Consider the following 23,242-nt stretch of genomic DNA (forward strand, 5'->3'; position numbering starts at 1 on the left):
AAGAAAAGATACATGAACAGTTGGATTAATTACGGACTTTCTTGTCTGCACCAAAAGTTCTCACTCCCGCTTGTTCCTTTTAGGTACTAAATAAGTAAATATGTACAGACACACGTACATAAATGTTTGGATGTTCATTGCAGTTCATTGCGGAAAATCAAGTTTGTTCAAAACAACAGAAAAAGAGAAAAATATGATAGTCGCTTTTAAAAAAGCAAAGCGAGAGAGAAGAGAAGAGAGAGGTGTGTTTTCCAATGGAATGGATTGAAGAGCGACAAATTGCCGACAACGAACCGCAGCCATAAAGAAACTATATAAGGAGGTCTCGTCGGCAAAAAATAGGGAAACGTGCGAGTGAAAAGTGCTGTAACCTTCCGCATTGACAAGCAAACGAGCACTGAGAATTAGGAACAGCAACGCGTAACTCTGCCACCGACGAGACCTCCTTTATAGTTTCTTCATGGTCGCAGCTCTCTCAAAAGTCTGCAAAACCGGCTTTCCGCTCTCGATAAACCAGCATAGGTTCTCACGACTCCTCGCTGGCGATCTGCGTCTGTACGGACGATTGGCGGCCAGGGCCAGAAACATTTCAACGGTTGCGCGCAAAACAACAAGTTCGGAAAAGTTATGGCACGCGGAACAGTGTTAGCTTAAGATTAAGACAGACAGAAAGCGGTTGATGCTTACGTATTTCCTATTGAAAATTTGAGGAAATACGATTTATATGTTTTCAACTCATATAACCAGTGCAGTGAACCAGTAAACTCGTGCCTGCATAACGTTTACAAATGTGAGAGCTTCGACGGTGAGGCTTAAGTATACTATGCTAAAAAATAAACGCTGATATGTAATCCATTTCAATTTATGTACTTACATACACACAGCTTTTTTTATAAGCTTGCGCAAGAATTACAGTGTGAACAGTGAGTGTGACAGGATGGAAACCAAAGCCATTAATCGGCTCTGAAGCGATACTTTGACTTCGAGAGAGTTGGGTTTCAGTTTTCTCGGGTGACCTTGTATTTGTTAAAATACATTCGCTTGATTTGAAACGATTACAAAATCGGTGGAGTGCTCTGCAACTCTGCAGATGCCTAATTAGTGTTTCGTAACAATTAAAACTGAAAATGTTGATAAAATGTTTCAATGGATAACACATGTTGCACCTGGTTTTAAACATTCAACAGGTATACATACAAAAATAATATACATCATTTAATTATATTCGTACATTTGCACATATGGCGCAAATTCTTATCGCTCGAAAATGTATTTGTCTGTTTTTATGTTTATATAAATCTGTAAGAGGTTTTCGGGTAAATAACACTTATTCTCTGACTTACGGACTTTTATACTTCCAAACTGTTACAATTTGCTGAGGGCACTGTTCCATATTTAACTTGTACTCGAGTTGGATTCGAATCAAAAATGGTATATTCCATATTTTAAAATAGCCAAATAAAAGTTGCTGACAGGATCTAACAATTGGCAAGGGTATTTGAAGGTTCGATCCCCGATGCTAGCCGCGCTATGTTTTCATTAAGACAGCGCTTTTGTACACACATAAAAAATAGTATGGCAAAGTTGTCATTGATTTGTGCAGATAGCTCTCAATTTGCTTTTCCATTAAATCTCAAAAAGCAACTCTGCAACTAAATAGTCGGAGTCGTCAATGTGTGTACAAGTAGCTACCGGCAAGCGTGATGCCAAAACAAGATTTACTTGCGCCTTTTAATGCATACGAATGTACATACGAATGTACATACAAACACATGCAAGTACTACAGCCGCGCTTATGAGTTGAAAAAAGTATGTAAAAACTCCACGAAATCGACCTTGTCTGACCCACTTAACTTTGAGCTGCGGCAAAAATGACAGCTTTGCGGCATTATTTGTTTCCAGTATTTATTCTTTCGTCTCGTGCGTGTTTTACGTGTTAAAAATATTTATTTTCGCTCCATTTGTTACTGTGTTTATTTGTAGCTTAATATGCCTTGGTGCTAAAACATGAAAGGTGAAACCAAAGAAAGGATTAAGAAGTTTAAATGGCCGCGAATAGTTCAACACCGATCAGACAGTTGCCCATTGATGACGCGTCAAAACATCTACATACATACAGAAGTAACTGGCGTATAGGGAACGCATTTTCATCGACTTGGAGAGATGTAAAATTCCTATAGAGCTCACAGCTCTTTTGCACGGAGAAACGCACTCAGAAGAGTTCTGTCGTCGTCTTTTGATTTTATGAAGCAACACAATCCACTTTGGCGGAACACACATAATGAAAACTTGTTTTTTGCTTGTTGCTGGCTGTTGCTATTGCTCAACAATCTCTAGCCATTAATGTGTCATTCAACTGGATCTTAAAATAAAACTTTGGTACTACAGCGATTTCAGTGACAGCAACTATCCCATGGAGCATGATCCACAAATCCTGTGCAAAGGCTCATGCTCGTAAAGACATTTATTTACGAGTATGCCTGCCGCCCACAATATCGCTGCCGTATCCGTAGCCGCTGCCATCGGCGGCCAATTCTCCTTGGTTCAGGTATCAGTGTACCATTTGCTCACCATGAAGTGCACATAGTGAATTTCTATGATATTAAACCGATATTTTAGGCGTAGCTTAGTCTCAGACGGGTTCAAGGGTTCGGAGTTCCAAGATTCTGAGCTGCTTAATTGATCCGTTCTAGGCAATAAAGAGCTTTGCGATGGTTTTGATCAATCACAATTGACCTAGGCCTTAGCTTTAAAGCTTCAATAGAAATTCAAGTAACTCAAAAACTTACTTGCATACAGAATATTAGTCTGAAAGGACATTTAAAATACAGTAGCTGCAATGAAGGGAATGAAGTCCAGTCTGCGCGGCCTCAACTGAAGATGCAACTTTGCAAGATTAAGGCTACCATTCTACTGTGAGCTTGCTCTGTTCTCTGTCTTTTGCCCTGTAGGTTTGTTGTAGGTAATGGCAAAAAAGACAACAAAGAAAACGCTGATAGCTAACCGCTTGGAATTATTGTAAAAAGTGACACATTTTTTCCTCAGCTTCGATTATAATGAGAAATTATCTGTGGGAAAACTTTTACATCTAGCCATAATATTCTCACTGTTTTTTTATACTTTTCTCTTAAGTACACACCCATACGCAAATGCGCTTTTCTGTGTGAATAGGTTGGACAGGTCGCCGTATTGAATTAGCAAAATGAATCCTGAGCAGATATTACCGAAAGAAAGGTAACTTTATTATGTCAAACCATAGAGATCGATTTTTTATAGCTACTTTAGATGCCATCTGTCTGCGTTCGACAAAGTTACCGAACACTGAAGCAAGCGTTCCTCAAATATTTATATAATTATTTTTACAACCAACCAAATATCATCAAAATCCCATTAGCCCAGCCCGTACTTATTGTCCCAAAAAGCTCCACATATTGTATTTCCAGGTCATACGCACATCTGTACATAACTACAGTTTTATGTATGTATACCTACATCGAATATTTAAAAGACTGAAATTTGTTAAGTTTTCAGTTAATTTGCCTGTAGGTTTATATTCAATGCAGTTTGCATTTTTGTTTAGCCTGCCAAGGCGCACCCAAAAACACGCCCGCAGCTGCGACAGTGAAAACTATGTATGCAGATGTATGTACATATTATACGTACATACATACATACATATATGCATATGTACACATTTATGCTTGTAGATACTCTGAAAAAGTTGACTACAGACACACAGATAGACCGACGACCGAAGAAACTAAGCTAAGAGACGGATAGCGAAGGGGGCGGACGGGAAGCAAGCCAAGTCCCAGACCCAGCCGCAGCCCCAGCCACAGCCCCAGCCACAGCCCCATTAAGACAGAACAGGAAAGGATAGACGTGCTTCAAGCATGGTGAAGGACGGTCGCAATGGTACCAACCGAACGAGTCGCCAACAACAAAAAAAGTGATTACGAGTCTGCGATGCTGGCTGCCCATAAGGCTGGGCTTTTCGCCGTCTGGCAGCGAAGTCTATTGTCGTAAGCAGATTAGTTTGCCATCAGGTTCAACTTTATTTGCAACACAAATTTTCGTTCTCTATTATGTACTTGTGTGCAGCCGGAACGCAGGCACAGCCTGTTGCAGCAGCCGAACCCGTATTCAAAAAAAGACAAAACATGCACAGCTCACGAATCTGCGTGCTAGGACCAGCCACATCCCCAGCAAAGCAAGCCCAAAAAAATGAACAACGCCCAAAATCTTGTTTTGGTCTCGACTGGACTCACGAACTGCAGCGCGACTGCAACGGAGTGCAGACTAGACCATGACTAAGCTCAACATTGGTTTAGGGTCGAACTACACTTACCCATTAGCAAGGACCATTTATCTCTCCATTACTCTACTGCATTCGCTTTTGTTTAATTCAAAACAATTATTATATTCCATTATTGTTGGGCCCAAAACATATTGCTGTTCAAAACAGTGTGTGGACGAGTGTTCAATCTTAAGTGTACCAAGTAGGCTGCGGAGAAATAATGTCCAGAATGTCCCAGTAGTTGCGAACAAAAACTGTCAGACTTCCGCGCAAGCCGACCATGCACACACTCCTAGGTACACATATGTATGTATGTATGTGTTAAGAGAAATTCGGTCCAATGGCACAAATATTGTGTTGTGTTTTACAATTGTTGCGCAATATGAGAGCTGAACCAGTGAACGCGAATCGCGGCGCTCTACAAAGACGGGACAGACGGGATCGGGGACTGGCTTTTGGCTTGACTGGAAAATGAATGCATTACCGGGTATACCTATACATATGTACATATGTATGCATGAACACATAAAGTTGTATTTTTGCACCCGCGATATATATCATAAGCCTTTCTAAGCTAAATGCGGGCAAAGGCAAACCGAACATATTGCAACACACTGCGAGCAAAAGCGAGGGTGTCGGGTAGCCAGAGAGCGCTTGCCTCGCCTCAGCTCTGTTAATCCGGTCTGTATGAGATTCGACTGACATAACTGGTCATTGGCTTGTAACTGCAGCTAAGGACTCGGCGATGCCACTTAGATGCAGCTGCATAAACTGGAAATTGGCAAATACAGCTAGTACAAACAACAGACGATCGCTTGGACGGGACGATGCATAAAAAACCGGATTGGCAATAGCTCACCAGAGTGGCTTACAAAAAAGTCTCAGTTTGCAATTTAAGCATCGTCAGGCCAAGACGAAAAGGAGCTGCACTCTCTGTCTCTTGGCTCTAATTACGTCGAGAACTTTCGTGAGCGCTAAGGGCCTACAACTCCAGTTGAGATCACATCAAGAGTGTATTTTAAGATTTAGTCAATGTTTCGTTTCAGAACTAGGGCTTTCCTTACACTAATACTTATCAGAGTAAGATCCTATTGTCATCACGATTGCAACCATTCGAAAATGAAGTGTTTTTTAGGTGCCAAACTTTATAATACACTTTTTATCTCGGAGTTGCAATTACCTAGGCAATGCCATTAAGTTTTTACACAAACGAGCAATGCAATTCATTCTATTTAAAAGACTGAGACGTTACCTCTTCGATGAAAGAGATCCAACGGTGCAACCTGCACACGAAAAACGACATCGAAAACTTCTTCACTTCTACCACAAAACCAATATATCCCTGAACACTCACTAATATCATGCTGTTGGTAGCTTTGTTAAGGTTATTTATAGGTTTGCAAATTGTCACGGACTTATGTACGTACATACTATGCATATTTAAAATCGAAGATCCACAGTCTTTATTTTTGTTGAGGTCATAAAAGAGCGTGGGAAAAGTTTGAAGCAAATTTGATCAGCATCAATACCCCAGTCGTTAGAGATATATTTCTGTCTGTTCTTCTATATATCAGTCCGTCTTGTTTGTCTTTCGTCCTTGTTCTTAGAAGCTATACGAGCCAGAGCATCCACATTTTTATGTGCAAACTCCTGCGATAACATACTATAAGAAGTATTTTTCTACACGCCACGAATTTGGCTCAAAATCTGGTTCCAGCTTGAACCTTTTTGCCATATTATGTTGTATAAGCAACAGATGAATAATCTTTATATTGGGAATTATATTTAGATAGAAAGTTTTTTCCCACAAAGGCAGCAAATAATAATTTTAAAGTTAAACATTTTCATTACAGAAATGGCTTCCAATAGTAGCAGTGAATCTGAAGGGAACAAAGCACGCTTCCCGCTACGACACGTGGGAGAGGAACAGAGCAGTATATCTTCAAATGCGGTCCCGATACTCCAAAAAGAATGCTACTACTACACCCCAACTACCTCCCAGCAACATCTACAGATTCAACAAGGCTGGCAATCTCTTTTGGCTTTTTTTGGGCCCTGGCTGAGTGCACTGACCGCCTATCGATTGCTGACAATCAGCCTTCTAATTGGTATTTTGTGTCCACATCACATTCACGGCGTGGATCCCAAATTCGATCCTTCGACGCGCATGCGACTGGTACTGGTACCGGCAGACGCACAAGTAAATTCAGTTATCTACAGATTGCGTGCAACTGACGAGGAGTTCGACTATCCATTGACCTTTGAGTTTGTGGGTGATGCATTTTCATCCACCGTCAAAGTGGATTCGCTTCCATGCACCAAGTACAATTCTGTTTGCCAAGCAAACGTAGTGCTTCAGCGTCGCTTGGAGCCTGGGCGCTATTACGACTTCCAGGTTTCAGTGAAGGACTCAAAAGGTGGCATGGCCACTCAACTGTGCTCAATTACAGCAACCAATTTTACCACACCTCATGACCTCATATTTCCACACAAGCCCGGGATAATAATGATACCTGAGGTGAGAATATTGCTAATATGCTATTTAGAAGCATTAAAATAAACTGGTAAAATTACAACTCAAATTAATATCCTTCAAGAGGTTTTTTAATCGTGGTACAAGATTACCTTAAATCGAAATTGTAAACATTTCTTAGCAGAAATATCTAAATTAGAAACCTCATGCATAAGTCTATACACTTTATTGTCCGTCCGCGTGTCAGTCGCTTAACAAACTAAAAACTTTCAGCTATATAATTAAATAGCCATCGAATGGCTGCTACAGGCAGAAGAAAAGGCTGAGAAGGTTCCCTAGCCTTGAGTTATGTTTAGTTTCATAATTTATCACTTTATCAAAAACGTAAATTGATAAATAAATTAGTTAACAACACTCTAATGACAGACATTTTTTAATGCTTTTTTAAAGGATTCTAAACGCGGCACGGAATTAAATTACGTAATTGCGCGAAAGAATCCGCTGTTTCAAAAACCAGTCTACCTCGAGTTATGGGTAAGTTTAATGTTTAGAGCTCCATTAAAAAGCCATTCTGAGCTTTTCCCCTAACAACAGGGTTCTCCGCTTTTTGCGATAAGACAAAAAATTGTCTCCTCCGAGACGACAGAAGGTACAGTTTTTCTTCTGGGACCATTGGACTTCGAAAAGCAAGCCATGTACCATCTAACCATACTGGCCAATGTGAGTAAAAGCCAAATCGATTCGCCTGTTTGCTTAGCCACTATCTTTACATAGGATGCGTATGCTGAGCCTGGCCAGGATAGTCGCAATATCGCGGGCATGGAAATTGTGGTTATCGTCCAGGATGTTCAAGACCAGCCTCCTGTTTTTACTTCGGCGCCTCCAGTTACCAAATTGCCGGCTGGCATTCTACCAGGCGATAAGGTATATTTTTCAGTTCAACCATTCAGCTGTCCTCTAACCATCATTTGTTTTTATTCAACTTAAGATATTGCAAGTACATGCGGAGGATGGCGACAAAGGAAACCCACGGGAGATTCGATTTGGATTGGTTTCAGAAAACAATCCATTTACTTCATTTTTCGACATCAACGACACAAGCGGTAATTATAAATATTATTTTTGTATTTTTATTTAGAAAAAACAACAACAAAAAACAATAATAAATATATTTAAGGGTAGGTAGTCGCTGGTTAAAACATACAGATCGTAGTTTTGCGTAGATAGAATAGCTCTGTAAATAATCCTGCGGATATTTGCTTCTACGACAATAGTCTGAGGACAGGCGAAGAACATAGGGCACAAGTATCGCAAGCAAAATAAATTGGACAAAAACCCGAAACCACAACAATGATTCTGTTGAAGCAGGAAAATAGCATCAGCATCAGGGCAACAGCAGGTAACCGATATTAACATAACTACTGGCGAACGGCAACCCGCTTTGTAGTTAGACTCGTTAGATTGCAAAAACCATCTTCACCTCTTCTCTCTTTGGCTCACCAACACCAACTTGTCCCGACCACAGCAGCAATACCCGTTCGTTCACGGCGGCCAAGTTCTTTGCCACAATACCATCCGCCTCTTCCCTTCCCGCACCCATGCACCCATCAATGGATGCGCTGCAGTGAGACTTCCTTGTTTCGTGCTAGTCCCGTCCCGTCCCGTCCCATCCCTTTCTGTCCCGTCTCGACCCGATTCGTCTCTGCATCCCAGTAGCAGTTTGATGGCTTTTGCTCTGACGCCGCATTCGGAATGCCACGCCAGGCTCTTGAATATAATCGCAAGCCGTCTACCTCATCACCTTCTCGTCATCGATGTGCATGTATGTATGTACATATGTATGTATGTATGCATGTACAATGTACATACATACACACGCGTGGCATTCCCATTGCAATGGGAAGCAGATTTTCGAGCTGACCCTTCCATGAATTTTGCAAGTAACAGTACTTACTGGTAATAAATATTAATATTTCTATCAAACCATTTATGTTTACATTAAACCAAAATATTTATTTACTTATCTTGACTTTCTTTTATTTACAGGTGAAATATTTTTAATGCGACCTCTGGAGGATATTGCCTTTATAACGCATGTGGGGGATCCAGTACTGTTGACAGTGATTGCGGAAGAAGTTAAGGTCGGTCGTGACGAGCCCCCTGCATTGGCATCCACTGTACAGTTGGCCTTCTTTCTGCCAGATCGCACCAATTCGCCTCCATACTTCGAAAATGATCAGTAGGTATTAGAGGAGTCTGTTTGTCCCACAGACTCTCCACTACGACTCATACCTGCAAGTACATTTGTCTCTAACGATTTTTCCTTTTTGCAGCTACGTCTCGAGGGTTGACGAAAATGCTCCGCAAGGCACAGCACTAATATTCGTGGATCCATATGTGCCGCGCGTCTATGACGACGATACGGGAAAGAATGGAGTTTTCTCGCTGACTTTGCTAAATAATAATGGAACATTTGAGATTACACCAAATGTGGCAGAGCGCAGCGCTTCATTTCTGGTGCGCGTGCGAGACAACACACTTTTGGATTACGAGATGCGACAATCGGTTCAGTTTCAGGTGCTGGCCCAGGAAGTGGGTCCGGCCACGAACCTCACAGCCATTGTAAACGTCACCGTCTACATCAACGACGTCAACGACAATGCACCAGTGTTCGACCAGCCCTCCTATACAGTGGAGCTGCCCGAGAATATGACAGTGGGTACTAAGGTGGTGCAAGTGCATGCCACTGACCTGGACTCGGGACTGGGTGGCAAAGTGCGATATACTGCCATACTGGGCTATCTGAATACGTCTGTTAACCTCGATGCAGAAAGTGGACTAATCACTGTATCGACGAACAATCATGGCTATGATCGCGAGGTAATGCCGGAGTATCACTTGTACGTAGAGGCTCGCGACATGGATGGTGAAGGTAATCGAGCGCAAGTGCCACTAATCATCAAGCTAATTGATGTTAACGATCAGACGCCGATGTTTGACAAGGATCTGTATGAGTTTATTCTGACGCCAGATCTCTTGAGCTTCACCACCACGGCCGTAATACATGCCGAAGACAAAGACGCTACGGCGCCCAACAACGAAGTCCGGTACGAGCTGATCAGTGGCAACTATGAAAATAAGTTTAACTTGGACAAAGTCAGCGGCGAACTAACAGTTCAGGAAAAGATTCACTTGCGGTCCATGACGGACGCCAATGAACGCAGACAGCGGGATCCAAGTGCAGCTCCATCCAGCTCTGCCGATGAGAACGATATGTTTATTCTCACTGCTCGAGCCTACGACCTGGGAGTGCCTGTGCGGTTCTCGACAACAACGATTCGCATCTACCCGCCGGAGAGTCGGAAGCGCATGGTGACGTTTGTGGTGCCAGGTCACAGCCCAGACAGGGCTAAAACTGAAGAAACGCTGTCTGCCATTACCGGCGGAAAGGTGTTGATTCACTCAATACGCCCGCTGCGACCTGATGAACCAGGTGCCAAAGACATACCCGTAAATAATCCAAATATCAAGGAGCGTAGTGTCGTCACCGCAACAGTGCTGTACGGCAGCACGTCGGTAGTTGACATCTCGGACATACAGCATCGTCTGTCCCAGCACAACAATTCCTATGCAATTATGCCCCAAGATTCATTGCAGACAAACGTAAGTTTATTAAGCGGTTGTTGACTCAATGACTTGCCCACACTGCCTTAACAGAATCTAACACCTCTGCAGACTCAATATAAGGCTGAAAACAAGGTGCTCTTCTGGTTGCTCATACTACTGGCCACACTGGTGGCCTTTACCGTCCTTATCCTCCTTCTTTGCTGCATATGCTCGTGGTGCCCTCTATACGGTGCAGCAACGTAAGTAGCCAATTCTGAGTCTATATTCATGTATTCCAATGTGTCAAACACTTAGTCTCGTGAGTAGACCAAACTCTACTATATATAAATGAGTTTTTTCATGCTGTCTGACAACAATGGTCAGCTTATGTTACAGCCATTAAAGGATTCAGGCCCTCTAATGTGATTTTAGGAGTTTCGAAACATCGTTTTATTTTAGATAGACAAAAATATATATTTTAACTAAAATGTTGGTGCTTTGGTAAATTATATGAATGCTATGATTATGAAGATGTAGAGTTATCGCCTAATGTGTGATGCAATGTGTAGCTTTAAAGTTGGTCAGGATTATACTTCTCAGCTTCGGTTTTCGAAGCTTAGAAGGAAACGTTTCTGATAAGAAGAATTGAACTCTTACAAAGATATTGCAAACATTTCCGACTTGATAAAGCCATGTTCATCTGTCCGTCATATGAGCCCAGTCCCGATCTCAGGGAGCAAAGAAATTCTGGAATAACTGACAGGAATGTACCATCAGATAGATGGATTAGTTTTTCGTGTGGTGGTAAGGGGAAAAGTTATCCGATTTTGTTACAATTAGACTTACACTGGAGAATTTATATTATGATTATTTCCACAATAAGTTTTCTTGCACTGACGTTTCCTCGGCAGAGTGTGTTGAATCGATAATTAATATATGTTTTTATTCGTGCTAAATAATAATATGCATATTACCATGTATGAAAATATGTACTAAGTTCAAGTAGTGAACAAGTACATTATTACAAATCTGAGAGAAAGTTTATAATAATCAACATCAAAACAATTCTATGTATTATCTTTTATTTTTCTCTTGTAGCAAAAGAATAGTTAATATCAGTAGAGCTGAAGACGATGTGCATCTAGTGCATAGGGAAATGGCAAATGGAAAGCATACAAAATCTGTTCAGGTAGATTTTGATATTTCTCGAATTCAATGGTAGTAAAGAATTAACGTAAAGAAAACGCACTTATCCATGTCAAACTGCAAAAGCTCTCAATTTTAATTTCAATTTACATTTTTTTGTTTGTCTCTCTAAAACTACGAATACAAACAAAAACTCGCTCCGCAAAAATAGTATTCAAATGTTTTATGGGACACTTAGTCAAAGTTGCTTTTGTGTGATTTGCAGGTCGCAGAGTGGATGGGAAGACGCGAGGCCTGGTCAGCGGAGAAGCCCCCAAATACCAGAACGAAACCTACCCGATGGGAGTTCCATGACGGACGTGAACATCCTAGCGAAAACGTAGGCAGTTTTCAGGATGCCCGGGAGAAGCGACATATACAATCAGCTGAGGAGCAACAGGGACGCATTAAGTATGGGCTTACATTTTTCCCCAAATTCCATTTAACATTAATGTGGTTTATTTGTCTTTTATCTTTAAGAAAACATCGAACAGCCAAAGACGATCTTCATCTTAGTTTTCATAACTCTAGAACCAATCTTATTAATGACCGAGACATATACATGGAGGACTTAATTGAAAGTCAGCGAGATATAGTGGACGACATGAGCCGAAACCGAGTAACGAAACAATTGGACTATGCGCAGAGACAGCACCGTGACACAGAAGCCCACCAAATTGACGATGACTCCATGCGGAGACACGAAATAGATCGAGGTAGCGACATTGACTTTACCGCCGCCCAAAACAGTATGAAGAGCAAACGCGAGCTGTTCATCAAAGAAGGAAACGTGGAAATTCTACAGCTCATGACCAGAGATAAAATTCACGATGCTGCTGCGCTGGACGATGACAACATATACGTGAACGTCCCACTGAAGCCCTTGGGAAACCTGTCACATCCACAGCTGCTAATGGTGGACAATACGGGTAAAGAGATTCTTATGCGGAGATTTATTGAGGAGCAGCCAGATGGAAAGCAGATCATTCGCGAGCACTATCAGATTGTACCAGGAGCCACTTACATCCAATCCATGCCGAACGAAGTACAACAGGCATCCACCCTAAAAGTCGATACGTATCCATTGGCTAAGTCGGGGCCCAACAGTATTGTCTATTCCCAGATGGAGCCGGAAGTAAAGGTTATACACACACAGCCCGAGCAAGCTGTTGAAGGGCATTCAAAGTTGCGGCCTGCCATATCGAACCACTCCCTCACCCAAGAGCTGGAAAACTCTCTTAAGCAACAGAACTCCCTGCTGCGGCAGATACTGCTGGAGAAGGACAAGTTGGAGTCCGGCTATACGCAGGAAGTGGCATTGGAAACACAGAGTCTGCCAGGCCAATCGATGGCCATAGGCACACAGACCGACTGTGATGCCGGAACGCAAACTGATACTGTTGAAAACCTTATCGAGCACACCACCGTCAGTTCACAAGCACAAATGAGGTCGCATCGTCGCGCTCGGAGTGAGAATGATGAGTCCATGTCCGAGGATGGCTATGAATACGTGCGGTTTATACCTCCAAATAGCCCCGAAGGCACATTCTGGATCAAGCGTCGTCGGACGAAGAAGCGTCGGAAACAGCCACGTAAGAGGATCGTAATGGTGGATGAGGTGAAACGCAAGATCCGCACGCCCATTAAAGAGGAAGAAGAGCTGCACGAGCGGAAGAGCCGAGTCCCACCAAAGAAACCGTTGCGGGAGACCAAGACAAGTATACTGCGGAAACAGCTAAGCGACGAAAGCCGAAAAGCTGACGCCCATTCCAATGGAGAATCCAAGTCGGGAGCGCATCTCAAATCCGATGTATATGTAGAAGCAACCGACTCATTGGACGAAAATACGAGTCCCCGAAACCACAGCACACGAAACATTCTAGTTGAAAAATATTACAAAGACTCCGATGGTGAGGGGCAGTTCGACGATGAGGACGATACAGAGTATTCCTTTGACTCAGATGGAGACGAAATCGTGATCAGAACAAGTTCTGTAGTACCCAGCCGCAGGCAAGAGAGCGACAAGTATGTAAAAGAAGCAAAAGAGAAGCGAACCATTGAGTTTTCTCCAGAAAATGTGGTGTACACAAAGCAGAAGCATCCCCGCTCACAGTCACTGGGGGAGACAGTACAAGAGGCGCAATTAAACTCAGTTCCGAGATTGTCAAGACGCGACAGCAAGAAGCGGGAAGACAACAATGCCAGAAGGCAAACCTCATCGGAGCCCCCTCACAACCGACTATCCCTATCAAAGTTCGACTCGATAGCTATTGAAGATGAAACTACACACCACGCCACATCATTGAATGATCGAAACTATCAAAGTGAAACGGAATTAGGCAGTCTCGAGGGGCCCCGAGAGCGCAATGTGCCCAAGTATATGGAGTGGTACTACAATAAAAAGAAATCATCAGTTAGCGGCCGTACCTCAACGGAGTCATCGAAATCTCAGCCAGCGAGCAAAAGAAAAGTTGTTGGAGCGGAAAAACGCGTTTCAAAGACACGTGTCGCCATCCAGCCATCCCAAGATTATGATATTCATGATGATGGTGGAAAATATAAACCTGAGCCGGCCCCACGCAGATCCCCGCCGAAAGGCAGTCGTTTGCTCAAGGAGGACAGAGCTTTGAATAAGCAGCGTAGACCAAAAAAAGAGACTGACACAAATCACCCACTACTGCAGCACTCTGAGCATCGGTTTGAGCGTGAAAGTGCCATGGAAGTTCCATCACACCCTACCAAACTGCCCCACTATATGTACCCAGAAACTCCTCCATATGCAGCAACAGCTGCTGCTGCTGCTGCGTCAGACAGGGAGCTCCCAGCACAAAGGCAGCCGCAGAAGCCATCCCCTATCAAAGAGAATGAAGTTAAAGTGACAAATTCAAAAATAAATCATCTGAAACAAGGTCGTGGCCTCGCACATCAGACATCATCATCATCGCATGCACAAAAACAGTTAAATGCTTCGACGCTCGAGGACGATCATGATTCAGGCATAGCTATGAATCCCCTTTTGAACAGCCTGGGTCGTCGCAATCCGATAGCCGAGAAAAAAAGCGTATTCTCCATTGCCTACGACGATGTCAGTCGGGTCAAAAAGATTCCCTCAGGCGGCGAGTCCCCACAATACTCGTAGTGCGAGTTCTGCGAATCATTTAATGTAGCAATCAAATGTGATAGCCTCAAAGGCTCCTTACCTACAAATCATCGAATACTAAATACTTAATGCAATACTTGTTCACTGCACAACAAATGCACATCTACATTTGTTAGCACATTCGTAGTCTATAGAATGTTGATAATGTTCAGCTCGTTTCAGTTCAACGGAAATACATCTAGATCCCTATTAATTAGTCGCTTTCATTACAATCATAAGCAGGTAAATTGTAACTAACTATAGTAGATGCTTCGAACTACATAACGTCTAAATTAATTTCATGTATGTACATAAGTATAGGCATATGTATATATCTTTTAAGACACATTACTAATTAACTTTGAACATTAACTCATTGTTAGCAGAGTATTTCATTCGTCGGCTATACCCTTTCAGAGGGTATAGTAAACATATTATAGAAGACCACTGTAACTGCCATATAAAAAACGTGTGTTTGTGAGAGAAGCTTTTTTATTCTAAAGATATTTAAACCAACCAAACGGTACAAACTGCAGTTTCATTTGTATTGATAACTTTGACTGTACGTTGCATAGCATTAATTTATGTCCATACGTAGCTGTCGGTCAATAAGCAAATCGTTGAACGAACAAAATTTTAGATAAATATGTACATGTATGTACGTATATGAGTTAAATGCATTGGTAGATAATATACATACGTACATACATATGTATGTATGTACATATGTACAAATGTATGTATGTACATATATACAAATATTACTGGTAACTATGATCAATCGTTAGGTTAGGCAAATTCACAGCCTAAGAGAAATCTTACGTACATATGTATATACATATGTACACACATACATACATATGTACATATGTATGTGCAGACTTGCGGACTTGAGCAATCTGAGCATTTAATTGGGTATTTTTTTAAGACACCCTAAGTACTTTACGGAAGCTAAAGACTTGGTTAGATTCCGGGCTCAACCGGGTCAGTGAGGATTTTTCGACTGAGGGCAAGACATGAAGGATTGTGTCTTCCGACATCCGAGATTTCTGGAGAAGATCGTGGGGCCCAGAAACAGTGGAGATTAAGAGTGCGTCAGGGTAACTCCGCTCAACGGCCTGTTCCTAGCAGCGCTTCTCTGCGTGCACCCTGCGATTCCCGCTAGACACCGCACAGACTAAAGCTACTATTAAACAAGCGGCTAAACGGGCCTATTTTTGGACCTCATCCATGCATATGTACATAGTTACATACATACGTTCATACATAAATGACGGCAAAAGCAAGCTAAACATTACATATTTGGCGGCATTTGTTTATACTTGAAATATCGACATATATACCGATATCAGACACAAACTTGTTTCAGCAACACTATGGGTGTAGATCGGCAACATGTTCAAAAATATCTTTTATCTGTTCATTTTGTACCCTGTATATGTCCGGACCATATTATATTTTTACTACGAAAATGAGTTTAAAGTACATTTACGGCTTATCGGTATATAAAATGGTATGCTTAATGAATTTCATCGGTCTATTATTTTCAAGCTTCAAGGTATATTTCAGAATATAGGGTTTCGAAACGCTCATACGTGTTTTCAATGTGTGTGCTCATATCTGAAACGTAAAAATGAGTGAAGAGTTGCTGACCTAATCCTCTCTTTGGCATGCAACGGCAAGGTATGTCAAGCAGGTAAAAAGGACGAATTTATTTAAGGATCCCACCTTTTTCGCACCTGTTGAAAGATCCCTATACTCAAAAAAAAAAAGTACCATTATATTCAAACATTTCTTTCATCAATATCTAAATTAAGCTTACTGATGGTCACTTTTTTTAATTTATTAATTTTTTCAATTAATTTTTAAATCTTTGCATTTTTTTATTAAACAGCGGTTTCCGTGGGCATTCGACTAAAGTCATGAAAAACAAGAAGATGGAATGCAAAGTTTAATAAGATTTATTCGGGTTTTAATGCTTACGTTCCAATCTATTCAAAAAGGTATCAATTGTTTAATTCGAAAGACTGGAAGGGTCTCAAAAATATGTGTGATAGTGATGATACTATTTCATTGAACACAATGGGTGTAATATACCTTGCAGCCCTAGAATTTTTGTGACGTTTACCCGTTGTCGACACCCTAATTTGGCTCACCAATTTCGCAGATTTAGACTCGCTCCATTAATACATACAACATACAACATACATCATACATCGTCAAGTCAATCTAAATATTTAAACTCACCTAAAAATGTGCAAGTGTCTGGCCGGTAACGTAGTGTGCTGGTAAGTAAAATATGTACATACATACGTATAATGTACATGTTGTAAAATAAAGTGAGAATTAATGTGTATATACATATGTATCTACACAAGTACTTTAAGTATGTATGAAAAAATATATACAAAGGAAAAGAAAGAGTGTTGAAGGTGTGATAAAAGCAATACCGATCATTGCCAATGTTTTGTTGTCAAATAACTTCGATTTGCAAGTAAGAATCATTCTGATAACATTCATGCATACACAAGTACACACACACACTTAAAGGTATAACTATGGAGATATATAAATAAATAAATGGTATCTAAGCAACAGAATGTGTTTTTTCAAAATATTTCTTGAATTTTAAGCAACATAAACAAGGTGTTCTCTTATGGCCTTTTGTATTTGACCAATGCAATAATAAAGGCTTCCGATCTTACCTGTTCAAATAACCATACATACATATGTACATACAGAAAGCCAGAAAAGCTTGAAAACATAGGGACAGACTTGGGAGTTATAACTGATCATGAAGAGTATGTACATATGTATACATTTGTATCTACATACATAAATACATACATATATACAATAAAATATGTACATATGTATGTATGTATGTACAAATGTATGCTGAATGGTCTGGGGGATGTTTTGTTCTGTGACGCGTTCAGGGTTTTGGCTTATTTCATATTCTCGGTTAATTTTTTTACATTATGGCTCTTTTAATTGACTTGAAACTCCTTACAACAACAAAATATCACTGTCTTTTAGTGGAGATAGAGACAATTGAGTTACTTAATTGAAAGTAGCTCAGAATGGCGTTAAAAATTGGTACGAGGAAGCGACCAAATTTATAAAACTGCAGTTCTCCAATTCCAACGAATTTTTTATACACGGCAAGGGCTAGTTTTTCGATCTGGCTTAAAAAATGTGTCTTAAGTTTTTGGCTATCATAATTTCCTATATTCACATATGTATGTATTTATACTCGAGTATTTTTATTGAGCGAAGAGGAGAACACTCTTATTAGTATAGTTTCCTATGGCTCCAATCTGTCTTGGCTCCAGACGGTCTTGGCTCCACTCAGACGCAATGAGTTCATTGTTTAGTTGTCTAGCAATATGATGCTCCCCAGCACGCGACACTGTGTCGGCAGTGGCCAGTTTCACATTTCCGTTTGGGGTGGAAATTTCATTAGATACAACATTTTCTCCGCAATTTCAAAAGTGTATTACGTCATATTTATTTACATACATAAGTACATTTATACATACATATGTATGTACATATGTGATTAATATGGCATATGTACTTAAAGCATTCAGGCTGGCCTGAGTACAAACTAGTAAGAAAAACACACATATAAAAACATAATTATATTTATTTCAAATTATGAGAACCATGTATGTATGTACATTCAATAGTATGTTTTCAAAGTAGAATCAGAAGTCCTGGTAATCGGATTCACGATCTGAGCCCCGGATCTTGAATCTATTTTTAAGTGACTAAGCTATGCAGAGATCGCTATCTTATCTTCTTATTCTTTATCTTATGAAATGCATATAGTAGATGTTCATATATGTATTTCGCGAGTGGCAGAGAGAGAATGATTCAGATGCTTTATTCATTCAGTGAGCATAGGAAACGGTTCATCAAATAATCTTTAGTTATTATTTTACTTTAATTCTCAACATTGTTCTGGTTCACTCTAAATTTGTTTTTCCAATTCGTCGCACATTCATATGTATGTATGTACATACATACGGATATACATTTGTATATACATACATACATATTTATTTAACTTTATGAGTCTAAGCACGCAAATCCACAATGGGACGGCAGGAGTGGGAGTGGAGTATTTCTACGAGAACTAATTGCAATTGGAGACAACTGACGGTTGGGAGAGAAGGCAACTAACAGTCCACTCTTTTTAATTAAGCATATGCCAGGCATAAAAACATTTCCTTTACTGCTGATCCACTGGGAGCTATAAAACTGTTGTAAATAAAACGTATCCAAATATTGATGCTGACTAACTAGATATAGATTTACGAAGCTTCATAGATTTACAAGAATTTATTACATATATTGCTAACTATTGCTAAAAAGGAACCATCTCAAAAAACAATTGTCAATATTTTCAATTAGTATCTCGACTTTCGTGCATCTAACGAAACTGAGTAAATAAAAAGTTTTTATTTCTTTGTCCTTTCAGCTGCTTTAATTGCGCACTAAGTGTGCTAATATCAATCATCAGCACTTTTCTAATCGTGTTTATTGTGGTTGGATTGACTGTGTACTTTGTTTACTATTACGAGAAGGAGGATGATGTGTCCAAGCTCAAAAACCAGGTCACGGACAACTTCCAGTCAGGCCTTGACAAAATAAAAGATGCCCTAAGCAAGTAGTAGGCTACCATAAAATATGTAAGTTGATAGAGTAATTAAAATTAAACTGCAACTACTGATTCAATTACTATTAATTCAATTTTTTTTCTAGGTTTTGCTACCAACCACCTAATACGGAGCCAAAATTATGATAATTTGCAAGCCTTTCCAATACAAGTACAAAATGTCCGTGTTCCATTTAATTATTGCAAAAAGTCTAAATACAATAGACACATACACATATACACATGTGTGTAAACTCAAATATTTACACATTTTAAATACAGAAAAAAATGCGAATTCAATTAAATATAACAACATCTTCGTGTAAGCATTTAAAGTACATTTCTCAAACAAATTAACTGAACTGAGTAACTTAATAATCCTAAGGCAACCGACCACCGCATCAAATGAAATGATGCTCACAAACTAAGAACTATTCTTGCGATTGTATTTCTTGTATTTCAACTTAAAAAAATAAGTTTATTATGGGACATCCTAATAAAAATGTATTCTCTGCATTTTCGATGAATAATTTCATGTATTTATCTATATATTATTTATATTAAATGCGAAGTAACGAAACGTAATATTTAATGTTTTATTTTCTTTGAAAAATTGAGACTTTGTAAACACAGTGGTATTCCTTTTCTTGCCTTTGCCTTTCTTGCCAGACAGCAGCGTCAAAACCTTCCCTTTCCATCTGTGCTTGATCGTAAACTCGTGGAAGATGTTTGGATATTTCCCGTAGCCTTAGAATTCTGCAGGTAGGTAGCGGGTATGCCTGTTCAAATACCTCCTGCTGTTAATTTCAATCCAGCCAGATGGGTCCATCAGTGGTGCTAGCAAAAAGGCAATTAAAATAACGCAGGTAACGCAGGTATACAAGTCAGAACTCCTAAGGCGTTCGTAGCAAATTTGGTACATTATTGGGTTCAGTGGCAAGAAAAAAACCTGTTGATCTAGTGAAAAACGTACATCGGATTCGTATTCAGCTAATATGAAATATAGAGTCCACATAGTCAAATCCCCAGGTCACAGCCAACATTTTTATACCCGTAGAGTGGCGTTTCAGTACTTACAAAGGATTTTACGGAAAATGTTTGGCTTGAGTTTATGTTGGGCAAGCATGCATTTCGCTGGGAATAAATAGTACCTCCAGTGCAACCAAATGCAAACAACGCCAAAGGCAATACTTAATAAAATCGATATATTAAAAACCTTTTGAAGCCATCGACTCGATTAAATTGTACCAGGCTCCCATAATATGATGAGGAAGCCTCGTGCACGTGCCGCTGATTACTGCCAATCGTTCGACGACTTCGATTTGGACCCGATTGTATGTATTATGTGTATGTATGTAATTATGTATGGCTGCATACTCTTATTGGGTCCTTCTGTGTGTTTGGGGCAAAGTTCACTAGAACCTGCGCAGTGACCACAATTTGTATCCGGGACTCTCTCTGGAATAAAGTTTAATAGAATAACAAGGAACAGAAAAAACACGAAATGAGAGAGCAAGAGCGTATTTCTCGTTATATCTGCCACGTTAACCAGATAGTATGACAGGGATGGTTGGCATTAACCTATCCCAATATAGTAGGGATAGGAACTCGCATTTTTGAGTTCTAAGCGCCTGGTAAGAGCGTCACTAAGCATTTTTGAAGCAAAAGGAACATCACGTACCACGCAAAAAAAATACAATTGTACTTTTTGCAGAAATATATTTCAAGTTTATACAGCCATTGTTATCGTGGAACGCAAATTCTCCATCGCCTACATGTAATAATTGTTTTGTAAATGTTTATTATATTATCCCATGTTGGAGAGCGTCGCATGAACAGTAGGATTTGAATCACAGTATCTGGAATCATGGTGAATCTACGAGATTTGCGAGCGCCCTTTCGTAGTTTACACGATTTATGTCCTCACTGTAGAATGTTTGCAAAAAATCATGGGATTCGTTTTACATTAGCAGAAATGAGCACCCTTTGTGGGTGATTTTGTATGGTGTTAAATGCAACATTCAAAAATTCTTGTGTGTAATACGCAACAAGTGTGAGGGGTACTCTCAGTCAACCGTCGTCTTCTTGAAAATATCAAAAAACATCGATGGTTCTATCGATGTGTGTGCAGCCCTAGTCTCCAGCTGTTCTTTAATTTTCAAATTCCTCCATTGTAGGGTCGAATGGCATGGCACAATCTCGGATAATTGTGAATGACGACTATGAGCACCACCCAGATAATGTAGAATATATTTTAGAATCTGTGCTGATGCCCAGTGAGGACAGCTTAGATTTTATTCAGCTAAAGAACGAGTACAACTCTTTAATATTACACCAATGTCAATGCGATAAAGGCGACTGCTCAAGATGCTCACACGGTGGTGCTTACGAGTACTGCCCAGATGGTAAAGAATTGGTCCAAAGGCAAAGTAAAGAAAGCGGCAGTATACCTATTTTGGAGTGCAATAGTTTATGTGACTGTCGGCTAGACTTTTGCACAAATCGACTTGTGCAGTATGGTCCACGAGAAAATTTGGAAGTATTTAATTCGACTACGTTCAAATCCAAAGGTGTGCGTACGAAAGTAAACATTCCTTGTGGTGCCTTCATCTGCGAATATGCAGGGGAAATTCTAACCATTTCTGAAGCCAAACGACGCCTAGTTAACAATAAAGAACTGGGATCCATGAATTATGTCTTAGTACTTAACGAATACACTAAGACCGATGACTGCCCGGAGAAACGACAAGTCACCATCGTAGACCCTTCCCGGCGGGGAAACATTGGACGCTACATTAACCACAGTTGTGATCCAAATTGTCAGATAACGGCGGTGCGAATAGACTGTCCCATACCAAAAATATGTGAGTTTTATTAACTGTTTACAAACTACCGAACAAATGCATGTGTGTTTTTAAAGGTATTTTCGCAGCACGCAATATTCATGCGCTCGAAGAACTGTGCTTTCATTACGGTGGAGAAGATCAACAGGTAGATCCAGCAAGTGATAGCAAGACTTGTCTCTGCACTGCTGATAGTTGCGCTGGTTTTATGCCAAATTCTGCAATAATATAGATTAAACGAACTGAGTTATGTACAATAATAATTACATTTCCGCTTACCCTCACAGTTTATTGTGTAAATCGTTTTCGAGTGGAGGCAGCTTTTCTAGTATCCATTGCTGGAGATCCAGGAGCGACGACTTCTTTAGCTCATGCAGTGTATTTTTCAATGGATTGAATGTACCATTGACACCTAACGTTTGAAGAGATTCAAAAGTCTCAAGGCCCCATTCGAGCGGCACCATGGTATCGCGCTCTCCATGGAACATTCGGAGCTCTGGAAGATCTTCTTTCTGATGGGAACCTGACTGCAGGGATTCATAGACGATGGAGTTACGGTTTAGAAAAGAAGAGTGCGCGAAGACACCAGCTAATCCATAATTCAAATGGTACCCCGTGTGCAAGGCCAACGCACCACCCATTGAAAAGCCCCCAACAATTATGCGGTTGGCCGGTATGCCCTTTGTGACCTCTCCTTCGATAAGCTGATGAACGGTTTCGTAACATTGTGACATGCTCTTTTTGCTTTCCTGTGCCGCAATGTTTACCGAGCGACGATCGAACCAAACATTGGACTCTTGGCCGTTCAACGGAGTGTACTTTTGCATTGGGGCTGTTGGATAAATGACTTTGATGTGCGGGTATTCCAAATTCCGTCCCAGCAGAAAGCGCACCCATTCCAATGCATTCGGACCAGTATCACCGGAGCCATGGAAAAATATTACAGATGCGCTTTGTTTGCTCGTTGCATTTATCGCCGTTAAAGCAGGTTTCATCTTTATTTTTTGTTTCTCGTCTTGTTTATTTACTTTTTCAC

At 40.5% G+C, this 23,242-nt stretch overlaps 3 protein-coding genes across 7 annotated transcripts; 2 read left to right on the top strand and 1 right to left on the bottom strand.

Moving 5' to 3' along the window:
- The first annotated feature begins 1,058 nt into the window (after positions 1-1,058).
- LOC117897389 (cadherin-86C) lies at positions 1,059-14,801 on the top strand. 4 transcript variants are annotated; one of them, XM_034806198.1, is made up of 12 exons: positions 1,071-1,187; positions 6,151-6,815; positions 7,221-7,304; positions 7,365-7,490; positions 7,545-7,694; positions 7,759-7,873; positions 8,817-9,009; positions 9,104-10,433; positions 10,488-10,636; positions 11,475-11,565; positions 11,788-11,972; positions 12,042-14,801. In XM_034806198.1, the coding sequence occupies exons 1-12, from the start codon at positions 1,139-1,141 to the stop codon at positions 14,698-14,700; spliced, it is 5,796 nt and encodes a 1,931-aa protein (XP_034662089.1). In that variant the 5' UTR covers positions 1,071-1,138; the 3' UTR covers positions 14,701-14,801. The 4 variants fall into 4 exon arrangements, with proteins under 4 accessions (XP_034662091.1, XP_034662092.1, XP_034662089.1 ...); XM_034806199.1 differs by having other exon boundaries at positions 1,072-1,187; positions 10,506-10,636; XM_034806200.1 differs by lacking the exons at positions 11,475-11,565; positions 12,042-14,801 and having other exon boundaries at positions 1,059-1,187.
- A 2,034-nt stretch (positions 14,802-16,835) lies between these two features.
- On the top strand, positions 16,836-19,754 carry LOC117896530 (protein midgut expression 1). 2 transcript variants are annotated; one of them, XM_034804903.1, is made up of 3 exons: positions 16,836-16,988; positions 19,187-19,393; positions 19,471-19,754. In XM_034804903.1, exons 1-2 carry the CDS (start codon positions 16,954-16,956, stop codon positions 19,377-19,379), a joined length of 228 nt encoding a protein of 75 aa, XP_034660794.1. In that variant the 5' UTR covers positions 16,836-16,953; the 3' UTR covers positions 19,380-19,393; positions 19,471-19,754. The 2 variants fall into 2 exon arrangements, with proteins under 2 accessions (XP_034660794.1, XP_034660792.1); XM_034804901.1 differs by having other exon boundaries at positions 16,837-16,988; positions 19,187-19,397.
- A 2,461-nt stretch (positions 19,755-22,215) lies between these two features.
- On the bottom strand, positions 22,216-23,230 carry LOC117896577 (lysophospholipase-like protein 1). Its single transcript, XM_034804983.1, has 2 exons — positions 22,484-23,230; positions 22,216-22,423 (listed from the first exon to the last, which is right to left on the bottom strand). Exon 1 carries the CDS (start codon positions 23,199-23,201, stop codon positions 22,488-22,490), a length of 714 nt encoding a protein of 237 aa, XP_034660874.1. The 5' UTR covers positions 23,202-23,230; the 3' UTR covers positions 22,216-22,423; positions 22,484-22,487.
- Positions 23,231-23,242: the final 12 nt, after the last annotated feature.

Source organism: Drosophila subobscura, chromosome O (genome assembly GCF_008121235.1).
Source record: "Drosophila subobscura isolate 14011-0131.10 chromosome O, UCBerk_Dsub_1.0, whole genome shotgun sequence".
Lineage (NCBI taxonomy): Eukaryota > Metazoa > Arthropoda > Insecta > Diptera > Drosophilidae > Drosophila > Drosophila subobscura.

Bases quoted from the DNA above. Each gene is read 5' to 3' on its own strand.
- LOC117896530 (XM_034804903.1), top strand. From the start codon at position 16,954: ATGTGCAAGTGTCTGGCCGGTAACGTAGTGTGCTG. The intron at 16,989-19,186 runs GTAAGTAAAATA...TTGTCCTTTCAG, and splicing joins GCCGGTAACGTAGTGTGCTG to CTGCTTTAATTGCGCACTAA.
- LOC117896577 (XM_034804983.1), bottom strand. From the start codon at position 23,201: ATGAAACCTGCTTTAACGGCGATAAATGCAACGAGCAAACAAAGCGCA.
- LOC117897389 (XM_034806198.1), top strand. From the start codon at position 1,139: ATGTTTCAATGGATAACACATGTTGCACCTGGTTTTAAACATTCAACA. The intron at 6,816-7,220 runs GTGAGAATATTG...GCTTTTTTAAAG, and splicing joins GGATAATAATGATACCTGAG to GATTCTAAACGCGGCACGGA. The intron at 7,305-7,364 runs GTAAGTTTAATG...CCCTAACAACAG, and splicing joins CAGTCTACCTCGAGTTATGG to GGTTCTCCGCTTTTTGCGAT.